Source organism: Canis lupus, chromosome 17 (assembly GCF_003254725.2).
Source record: "Canis lupus dingo isolate Sandy chromosome 17, ASM325472v2, whole genome shotgun sequence".
NCBI classification, from domain to species: domain Eukaryota; kingdom Metazoa; phylum Chordata; class Mammalia; order Carnivora; family Canidae; genus Canis; species Canis lupus.
The window spans coordinates 37,447,318-37,458,215 of record NC_064259.1 but is presented as its reverse complement, the minus strand read 5'-3'; the positions used below and the strand labels follow the sequence as shown (position 1 = coordinate 37,458,215).

Below are 10,898 nucleotides of genomic sequence, written 5' to 3'. Positions count from 1 at the left end.
CCAACACCGTTGATCTTCTCTCCCCAGGAGGGTCTTACTAGAGAAGTACAGTATCTGGACATTTGGAAACCACAGAGCAATTTTAAATACCAATTTTGGAGAAACTTTTAACACAGTAAAGCCCTTATTGTTTTTGTTTAGAGCCATTATTACGAATGTGGAGAATCCACTTAGGGGACATGCATATTCTCCTCTCTTTCTTTTCAAAAAATGATTAATCTCTACTAAATCGAGAAAGTCTGGGTGGGAGGAAGAAGTGGATTAACCTGAAAGAGAAAACTTTCTTTTTCATTAAGAAAAAGTGTGTTTTTTTTTTTACTCACGTGGGTGCACACATGTGTACAGGAACATGCACATCCCCCTGAATAACTCCTTTCTGCTCCTTCACTCCCCTCTCACTCCAGCATCTCTGGCCTCTGTACCCCTCCAGGCCAGAGACCTGTGCTCCTGAGTCTGGCCATCTGGTCTGAGACTAAGGAGTCCAGGCCCTGCCCACGGCCCCAGCCTGCAGGTGCTCCAGCACATTTGTTTGCACACACCATCTTCCCTGAACCCAGCCTCCCGGACAGAAGAGAAAACCTGTGACCAAAGAGGAGTCAGCTCATTCCTATTCAAGACACCCCTTCTTATCCACATGCAGGCCCCCAGCTCCCAAGGGTCCTGATTCCCACAGACCAGAGCTGGCCAGAGGTCAGCTCAGTCCTGTTGCTGGCTGGCTGACACCCTTCCATGTTGAAGTGAAATCTAGAGCCCCACTGCCCACCCTCTGAGCTGTTCTCCCAAGTTCAAAATCTTCAAGGAGCAAGAAAGAGGGATGGCTGGTGGCTGCATGTGTTTGGGAAGAGGAGAAGCCCTGTACAATAGGTTATAGGACCATGTTCACCAACCTAATAAAGGTGAGGGTATGGCTCCTGTCTGAGTGATATGGAGGCAATGAGTTCTGGGGCTGTTTGGGGTTCTGTCTGGAAGAAGTCCACACAAGGGGTGAGAAGATGGGACCTTGCTGTCTCCAGTCCTATTGGCAGACTTCTTTGTACCTTAAGAAACAGGCTTAAAAACCAAAGTTCCCTCCTACAAAAGGAAAGGTTGCTTCCACAGAGCAGAGCAGAGGTGAGAGAAGGGATGCAGGATGTCACAGAGAAACTGTGTCTCTGACTTCTGGTGGTCAGTGACCCCAAGAAGAACCCGAGACCCTCATGCTTGGGCTCTGAGGTCTCCATCTCCTACTCCTCCAATATTTCCAGGCCTGCTGAGGTAGGGCTCAGCTGCCTCCCTCTCCTCTCTCCGCTGGAAACAGAAGCTCCAGCGAATGTTTCTAACTCCTGAGTCCACTCAGCCATGTCCCCCTTGCAAAATCCTCCCCTTCCCGCACCCCCCTGCACCCAGCCAGCCAATCCGCGGCCTGCGAGCCTCTCCAGACCCATCTCTCAGGGCCCTGGCGGGATAAAACCGGTCGGCGATGCCGGGTGGATGGGAACAAACTTCAGAACGAGGAGAGACAGCAGGGCCCAGGGCACCCTCGGCGGGCGGGCGGACCCAGGCAGTGAGGGCCTGTGGCCTGCCGGCCAGGTAGGCTGCCCAGGGGTTGGCCGAAAGCAGACTGGGGGACAGAGGTGATTCGGGAAGGGAGAGGGGCCCAGGAAGCCTGGGAGCTTTTCCCTTCCTAAGTTAAACTGGATGAGGCTGGGGCAAAAACACCCGCTCTGGAGTTTGGGGCTTCCTCAGAGGACACCCAATCCCGGATCCTCCGGGCAAACGTGTGTTAAGCCGGGCGAGCGGGCCACCCTTCGCCTAAAAATCCTCCGACTCCTGCCGCGTGATGAGAGCCTAAGGGATAGGGCCTGGGGAGAAGGCATAAGACAGGGGACATCGAATCTCATGCCCCTTCCCCTGGGTCTGTGCAGGGCAGCGGCGTGGCGGCGGGCGCGGCGGGGACCTGCGCGAGGAAGCCCTGAGCCCTCGGCGGGCTGCGAGCGACTCCCCGGCGATGCCGCACAACTCCATCAGATCCGGTAAGGACGCGGCGTTGCCGGGACCCCGGAGCCCCCGCGTCGCCGTGCGTCCGTGCGTGCGCCCGGGTCGGTGGGGCTGGGGAGCTCACGCTCCGGGCTCGTGGGACCCACCTGCGCGGGGACGCAGCTGGGGGCGCCGCTGGCCTAGCTCTCCGCTGCGGCCATCTCGCCGTTCTCAGGCCCCGAGGTCCCCCTCGCCCGGCCCGGCGGGCCGCCCTCCCCAGGCCTCGGTTTCTGCGGACCACACGGAGCGGTGAGGAGCTCTCCGTGCGGGTCAGAGGGGTGTCCCTCGCGCCCCACCCCTGTCTTGCACGGCCCCCGAGAGCGGACACCCTGCGCCTCTCGGGCCCTGGGCCGCCCCCGACCTCTAAGCCCTTGTGCCAGGGTGCGCGCGGCTCTTGCCCCCGGCTGACCCTCTTGGCCCGGCGGGACCGTGAGCCCCACGCACCCCTCAAGCCAGCGGGAAAGAATCTCGCGGCCCGGGGCCTGGGGGCCTCTGAGTGCACTCGGCCGGCTGCTCTCGGACTGCTCCTTGCCGAGCCGGGGGCAGGCGGGGAGCCGCGCGCGGGGCGTCCGGCCTGCGAGCACCGAGCTGCCCGCGGGGCCGAACCCCCTCCCCAGCGGCGCCCCGGCCCAGGGCCTTCCAGAGCGCTCCGGGGTCCCGGCCGCGGCGCCTGCTCTCCCCCGCCTCCCGGCCCAGGCCGGGCTGGGGGTTGGGGAGAAAGGTGTTAAGGAGACGGGGCCCCGGGGTCGGGGCGGGTGGCGCGGTGGGCGCGGTGGGCACGGCCGCCCGGGCGCGCAGCGAGTGTGGACAGAGGGCAGAGGCGCGGCCCGGCCCGCGGTGATGGATGGAGCCGGGCCGGCCGCGGGGAAGGCGATTTATGGGGCCAGGGCGCAGCGCTATCGATTTGGGCCGGCGAAGTGAGAGGAAATCAATATTTCAGATGAATTCTCGGCGAATATGAAGTCCCGCTCGGCAAACGGGACATTTGTTATAATAAGCAGGGTCGGATCGGGCGCGGCGCGCGGCTGAGATCTCTATTTAGCCGAGAGCGCCGCGAATCCGAGCTTGGCCGCGCAGCCTCGGGTCCCGGGGCCGCGGCTCCGCAACTAGGGGTGCGGGGAACCCCGCGAGGCGCCGGAAGGTTGGTCATTCTGGTTCGCTCTAGAGTGGGAGACGGAGTCAGCAGTCCGCTGCCTCCCCACCCGCAGTTCCCCGAGGAGAGCGCGGCCGCAGCCGTCCCGGCCGCCTCTCCGGGCGCGCAGTAGAGACCTCGCGGCGGTAGAGACCTCGCGGCGGTAGAGACCTCGCGGCCCTCCCCGGCAGCCGCGGGGTCGCGAGCCCCGAACCGAGCGGATCCTGGCTGGCACCCCTCGCCCCGCCGCGCTCCTTGACCACTTTCTGAGGCCGAGACCAGATTTTAGCCCCTCGGTCATTAACCAAACCCGGGGACAATACGGGACGTCGCCCTTGCCTCGGGATCAGGACGGTGTCCGAGGCCGAGCGCTCAGCGCTTACTGCCCTATCCTAAGCCAGCCTGGTCCAGCCGCTTCCGCTCGGTTCCCCACTCCGTCTCCCCTCGCCCGCAGCCCGACCTTCCCCTGACCTTTCAGGCGATGGTAGGAGTGGATGCCCTGGGACCTCGATTTTACCTCTCCCTCTGTTGCTGCTAGAAATAAGACGAGGTCACGGTCCCTTGGGCTGGCTTGATTTTGTTTTCGCTACTTATTTTCATTCTAGAAGCACTCGCTAGATTAAATGGGGATAAAAGAAGGAAAAGGGGGAGTGGGGGTGGGAGGGCACCATTTATTTTTACTTTATTTTCAATCAGCAACAGGCCCAGAAGATGAGAGGCCGATTTCCTACTGGCTCAGATGCGAATGGTCCTTGGGTTGGGGGAAGAGAGCCGTCCACTCCCTGGCAGGGCCAGGGCAGAGGTATTTTTCCGTTTAAGGAAGGCAGAGGGGCCACTTCTAAACCTTCCCCCCCCCACCCCAAACAAATAAAAAGAAATAAAGCTGCAAGGAGGGAAAAATGAGCCTTTCTCCTTTCGTTTAATTTAATGCTAATAAAACAGAAGAAAACTGCCTAAAACACAGCTCAAACGTTTCAAGGCTATCCCATTTCTTTTCTAAATTGTCATGAAAACCTGAGCCAGAGTCCTCCGTCTTGCTAACCAGTTTACTTAACACCTATTGCCTATGTTTAAAGATAAATTCATAAACTGACTCCTCCTATTTTTATAAGCTCATTTCTCAGGTTTAGCAGCTTCCCTCTTTTCCCCGGGCACTTCCATTCCTGAGTTTGGCTTTGCCTGGAAAGCTTCTATTTAAGTTTTCTCTGAAGCAGGCTGCCCCGGGGCTTTTCGCGGGACCGAGGCTGAGCACAGGGTTTCCAAAAACCAGAGAAGCCTGAGCAAAGTTTCCTGTGCAGCCTCTGCCCACTGGGCTGGCTGCAGCTCATCCTCAGCTTACTCTCGGCTGATCTTGCTTTGAAATGAGGTCTTAATTTTTTTTTTTTCCTACAACCTTTATTCGGGAAGGGCTGTGGAGAGCGCATAGGCAGTTATTCTGATTGCGCTGGTCAGCAATGGGCTGAACGTTCTGTAAAATCTACTGGGAATTTTGTAGCATCAGGGAACAAAGGTCCTCTAAAGCAAAACCTTTTTTTTTTAATGTTTAAAGATAAATGCCACATAATTGTTATAATGAAAACAATACCATCATCAACGAGGAAGAGAGTTTAGTAAAAGCAAGCAGGTTGTCATTAAAAGTTATGTGCAATAACTTGCAGCAGCCCTCTTCCCCAGCTGCTGAAAATAGGTTATTCAAGTGATAAAATTAAACTTAAGATCAAGGATGCACGAGCCTCTTGCTAGGTCAGATATGCAAAGCCCTATTCCCTCATCTTGGTTTTAGAAAGGAGGAAAGGGAACCAAATGCATTGGGGAAGGATCTGGGGTTTTTTTCCCCCAGGTTTCTTGCCTGGGTTGCAAACAAGGTCTCCGGATGGGAAACAGTCTCAAGGAGCATAAAGAGGTATTGGGGTTCCTCAATTCATCTTTGTTTCGAGATGGTCCATCCTCCCACCCTCCTCAATGCAAGTTAATTAGGAGATAATTTAGCTACCTTGTGAATTAGTTTTAAGATAAGTATCTTTTTAAGCTTTGTCACTTTAATTGCTCCACTGATTGATAAGAAGTAATTATTTCTAATTGACACTTTTTTGATGTCTATTGGAAGCATTTATTTGGGACATTTTTGGGGTGGAAAAAAAGTTAATTAATTTTATCAGTCTGTACCCAAAAAGACTCTGCCTTAATTTTGCTGAAGAGGACAAAGGAAGTGAAGGAAAACAAAACAAAAAAAAAAATCAGTCTCATGAAATTTTAATTATTGTGACATTTTTATTCAAAGGAGATCATCCACTAATATAATAATATGTCAAAACTTTCTCTTCATGGCTTCAAAGCTCTAATTTTAATGGGGTACATGTTCACTGGGTATATATTTTTCTGGCTTCCTCACAATCTCTTTATAGGCTGACTTCATTTTGGAGGTTACTATGCTTTGTGATTAATTTTTGTGAAAAGTGAAATCAGTAGAACTCAGAATGCTCAGAATAAATGGCATCATTTTCACAAGAGCTAATTGTAAGAAAGATTTACTAATCATCATCCCTGTTCTGTAATTATTGATAGAGTTGGGTATGAAGGTGAAACTTTACTTCGGTGACATGCCTTTTCGTACTTAAACCTCGGAGTAAACAGTTTAATCATTCACATCCTCGGAATATGTTACCGTGAAAGAGAAAGAAGGGACAGAAAAAAGAGAAAAAGAAAGACCCTGACAGGAGGCAATGGGGGAGGGAGAGAAGTGAGAGGGAGAAGGTGGCTGTAGAGAATAAAAATGAAAAGAACTTATTTCAGAAGAGAAGGTAGCCAGGTGCACAGGACCTTTGTCATTCAATATAAGAAAATGGGAATTCTACTTCAAAACACATCCTTTTGAACACGGATCTCTACCACAGTCCCTAAGTAACCCCTAAACACCACTGGAATCTCCCCCACTTTTCTATGCATGAAAAGAGGCAGGATTTTCAGGAGCCAGCTGGTCTGGCTCTTGGGTGTCTAGATATCAAAGTCTTGATTTGGTATCCATAAAAAGGAAGCAAGAAAATACGCATTGTGTTCTGGGGGTTTACAGAGAGATTTGAGTGTTATTTTTATTTATTATTAAAACCCCTGTGATCTTCATTCCTAGCGGTATACCCGCAATCTTTCCGCAGATAGACTGGTGACTCATTGACAGGAAAACGTTGCCACGCACACCCAAAGTGGAGACACATACTTGCACACACTCATGCACGCCTGAAATGAGAGCAGCACCATCAGACAAGATGCACTCCTGCCAGGTTAATTTCAGGCAGTGCCTTTTTCATTTATGTATAAAATCTTGTCTGCTTTTAATGATGTTTCTCCCAGATTACGTGGAGCTGCAAGAATGAGGAAACATTTTAAATGAAAAAAGAAATTTAAGACATACAAACAGCAGATAATATCACATACCAATCTCACTATTAGTGAAACTGAAAAAAATATATAAATAATGCAAAAAAAATCAGCAAGGGAGAGTTTAGTAATGGAAAATTCCCCCGCAATTAAATGAAACAGTAATTTAGTCGAGATATGCCTGAATGAATTAGCATTTATTAATTGGTTCTCATAAAAACAATTTGTGTGAGTGTGTGTGTGTGTGTGTGTGTGTGTGTTTCCAGGCGAGGGGGATATTTAAAGTATTGATTCTTCATAGGAATAGTTCTTCAAATATCCCTCTATCAAATGATGTCGTGATCGTATTCTGTTTTGTGAAAAGTCCTAATTTTCTCGCTGGTGAAATTCACCAGCACACAAAGAATGTGGAGTGAGGAAGATGAGAGCCTTTATATCAGAATGAAGCTGGTCCCCTCTTCTCTTGGGACAATTCCAAGTGTGAAACCAGTGGGAAACACATCAGCAGGGTCTGTTATGCTTAGAAACATCCAAACCTGGTCCTGAGCAGACTCCCAGGTGACCCATCTTCCCTGGGGCACAACTAACTGAGGCAGAGGACCCTGCTTTGTGGCTCTGCACACCCCCCCACACACACAGCAGCCCGCCCCAGCATCCTCGCCAGCTCAGGCAGGAACTGCAGTTTGTAATCTCAGCGAGGAGCTTGCTAGGGTTGACTGGTGCATGGATGTGTTTACTTTCTCTCTCCACAGTTGGTCTGTCTTCAGTTCTAAGCATTTTAAAGCTGCTCTATTTATCAGTCCAAGAGTTCTCAGTTGCGCTGAGAAAGCTTTGAGCTCTGTGGTTCTGGGTACACAAGGAGCCAAAAGATAAAAGCAAATTTCGTTTAAGGAAAAAAAAAAAAGATGATTTTTCAAAGGAGAGAACAGGAGAATGCACTCTTATTCAAGACTGCAGTTGGTTTTTGTTTTAGCTGAAACTTGGGGACCAGCTGAGTCACTGGCCTCCACCGGCCCCCACTCCCTTCAGAGATAGAACTTGAGGATGTAAAACATTCCATAAAAAGAGGAGAATGCACACCCATACTCAGAGTTTTTTGGGGGGGTGACTCTTTTCTGGGTTCAGACTGGAACACTTTGTACCCTGCATTCTTTTGGAGAAGGAGCTAGAAGACATGTTGCCTAGGAAGTGTGTGCAGTGACCACACTGGCACCTGCAGAGGTTCTAGATGTTGCTCTTTGAGGCAGCAGAAGAGAACAGCCATCCAGGGGTCTCCTGGTTCCTGAAAGCTCCACTATGCCAGGCTGATCCCAGCTCATTCAGTCTGTGATCAGTGATAGAATCTCTGGATAGGGATAGGTGAGCAGAGCCTCTGCTCCTCCTTATTTATCTGTGGTCATGGCACTTTTAAGTAGATCTTTGAGGGTTGTAACTATTTCCTGAGGTCTACAGTTAGGGTTGACAAGCCTGTTTGGGTTTTTTGAAAGCCCCTCTAGATCTCTCCCTTGGCCAGGTGGGGAACATGATGAACAAATGTCTCTTACAAGGGCCAAGACCCAGAAAATTCTTCCCAGGAAGTTTTCTATTTTATTTTATTTTTAAAAATATTTTATTTACTTATTCATGAGAGACACACAGAGAGAGAGAGGCAGAGACACAGGCAGAGGGAGAAGCAGGCTCCATGCAGGGAGCCTGCCATGGGACTCGATCCCCAGTCTCCAGGATCACACACTGGGCTGAAGGCTACACTAAACCGCTGAGCCACCCGGGCTGCCCAAGTTTTCTATTTTAAACCCACAATTCATGTCACTGAGTTACTAGGCTTTTCCTGGACTGGGGCTCCTTCCCCAGGAATGGGGCTGGGCAGAAACCAGCATCTCCCTACTGAGGCATGTCCAAGATCAAGGGGAAGGAAGTTCAGGAGTTCCCCAAGGATACGTGGGTTCTGTTTCTGTGTTCATTCCTCACAATCCCTCCCTAGTCCTGAAAGCCACATAAGATGCCAAGTCTTGCATCTTGCTTCAAGGCTCAGCACAGTCAGCCCTACGGCCGCTCCAGCTCTGCCAATGCCACTTTTATAGTCAAAGAAAGAGAAGTCACACACAAAGAGCTCAGCACACCCTGGCACTGAGTGAGCCCTCGGTAAATGAAAGCTGTGTTAGTATCTCCGAGGGCTCCTCTTGGTATGGTGTTCCACTGGAGAGGGCATACCATCCTCTAATTTAATTCCCATGACTCTACCAGGCACATATTGTGTTTGACATTTTTGCAGAAGAGGAGGGAACTGATGCTAAGAGAGGCTGAGCGGACTCTAACGCTCCTGCTTCCTGCCCACCTTCCTGACATCCAAATCATCCAAACTCCCTGTTGTGAACCACCCATTGGATGGTTCACACCTGCGACTCCACTGGGAAGTCAGGCCAGAACCCTCCGTGAGAGGACATAAGGGTCTGTACGAACAGCAATAGTGACAGCAACAGGCAGGGCCTTCAGTCTTTCAGCTTTTTCTCCTTGCCAGGGTCCCTAACTCTCCACTCATTAGAATAGATCCTTTTCAGTACAGCTCTCCATCTTCTCATCTGCACAGTGGGAGAAGTGGTTCCTCTCAGGATGTCCCTCCTGGAGGTCGCTGTGAGGAGAAAGATGATCAGCCCCTAAGAAAGGCAGAGAGAGAGGCTTTTTTTTTTTTAATGCATGCCCCCAAAGCTGCCATGTTTCCACCTGCACCAAAAAAAGGGAGCGAGGGAGCTATCCTCTGGCACCTCCATTTATCATAGGCCAGCAAGGAACTAGTCCCTTGGCATCTGCAAACCATACGTGGCCTGCCTACCTGGGTCCACTTCAGAGACTAATGAGTTGGTGTGATGGAAGTTTCAAAGTTACTGCGAAGTCTCACCCACGAAGTCAGGGGACATCACAGGTGTCGCGTCCACCAGCAGCCAGTCCTGAGGACTTGAGGAGCCGGTTCTCATTTCCTTGAGCTTGGGTTCGTTCCCTCTGCTGCTTCCTCGAGGTATCTCTCACTCAGGGGTTCAGAACCAAATTGTCTGCTCCTTCAGAGCCTCCTCTGTGGTTCATCTTGTAACATTAGCTGGTCATTTTAATGTTGCCCTTTTTCCTGTGAGAGAAGCTGCCCAGTTCCTGGAGTTGTTTGCATTTCTTGGATAAAAAAAAAAAAAAAATCTATGGTTTAAGCAGAAAGACTGAGAAAGAAAAGAAACAAATATTTTTTTCTCTCCCTTCTTTTAACTCTTGTCTTTCTTCTCCTGTTTTCAGCCACAATGCTCATCAGTTTTTCTTTTGCACTTGTTCTCCTAAGTGGCCTTGGAGTGACCTGAGTAGTTAGTGCTAATTAGTCCACTGGGACATATTGTCGCTGTCAGACCAGCACAGCAGAGAGGCCGGGGAGCTGGTTGGGTGACGCATCTAAGAAACAGCTTAATCTGCTGTCATCATGTGAACTGCATGTTTGCACACCCAGGGTCCTCTGTGTGTGTTGCTTTTTTTTTTTTTTTTTTTTTTTATCTCTCAGCTTCTCTAGGACAGCAGAACTATTATTCCTAGAATAAACTCCGGGGCCAGGAGGCATCAGGAGGGCGAGGGATTTGGAAGTCACTGAAGCCGGGGCCATCTGGGAGCCTACCCATCTCTACAGGCAGCAGGAGGGGCTATGCCTTGGAGGCTTTGCCTGTCTGGACCTTGCTGTTTTGTCCCTGTGTGACCTTAGGTAGGTCAGTTGTCTCTCTGGGCTTGGATTCTTCGTGGGTATAAAATGTGAAGATGTTGCAGAGCTTCTAGAAAGTACTAAAAATTTGACCAGTATCCCTACCTGGCACACAGCAGCTACTCAAGAATTTTTTTTCCTGCTCCATATACTGGTCACCAGGGAAGAGAGTCTGCGAAAATTCTCCCGGGGAGACACCCAAACATCGCATTGTCTTAGCATTTCCTGTGGAACTCTCCACAAGTAGCTTGAAACCCAGCATCAAAACTTTGTTCCAGGGGATCCCTGGGTGGCGCAGCGGTTTGGCGCCTGCCTTTGGCCCAGGACGCAATCCTGGAGACCCAGGATCGAGTCCCACGTCGGGCTCCCGGTGCATGGAGCCTGCTTCTCCCTCTGCCTGTGTCTCTGCGCCTCTCTCTCTCTCTGTGACTATCATAAGTAAATAAAAATTAAAAAAAAAACTTTGTTCCAGTTAAAATTTAGGACAGATCTTTTAAGTATTCCAAGTGGACAAAATAATAAACCTACTACCCAGGGGTGTTGGATTAAATGAAAGGATACGTGGGAAGTGCTGGCTCAGACCCCTGTGGCCATTATCAGCTGCTATCGCAGCCTGTTCTGGAAAATGATTCCTTACCTCATTTTCCCAGA

General features: G+C 50.6%; 1 protein-coding gene across 22 annotated transcripts in view; it reads left to right on the top strand.

Annotated features, from left to right (window-relative positions):
- The first annotated feature begins 1,437 nt into the window (after window positions 1-1,437).
- PAX8 (paired box 8) overlaps window positions 1,438-10,898 on the top strand; it is a 57,437-nt gene continuing 47,976 nt past the window's right edge. For 16 of the 22 annotated variants that reach the window (XM_035700590.2, XM_035700584.2, XM_035700581.2 and 13 more), the window contains exons 1-2: window positions 1,905-2,012; window positions 3,845-3,950. In XM_035700590.2, coding sequence (XP_035556483.1) covers window positions 3,860-3,950 — 91 coding nt within the window. In that variant the 5' untranslated portion in view covers window positions 1,905-2,012; window positions 3,845-3,859. Of the gene's footprint in view, window positions 1,614-1,904; window positions 2,013-3,844; window positions 3,951-10,898 lie in introns of those variants that run through there. The other 6 variants (XM_049095471.1, XM_049095473.1, XM_049095467.1 and 3 more) reach the window with 6 other exon arrangements.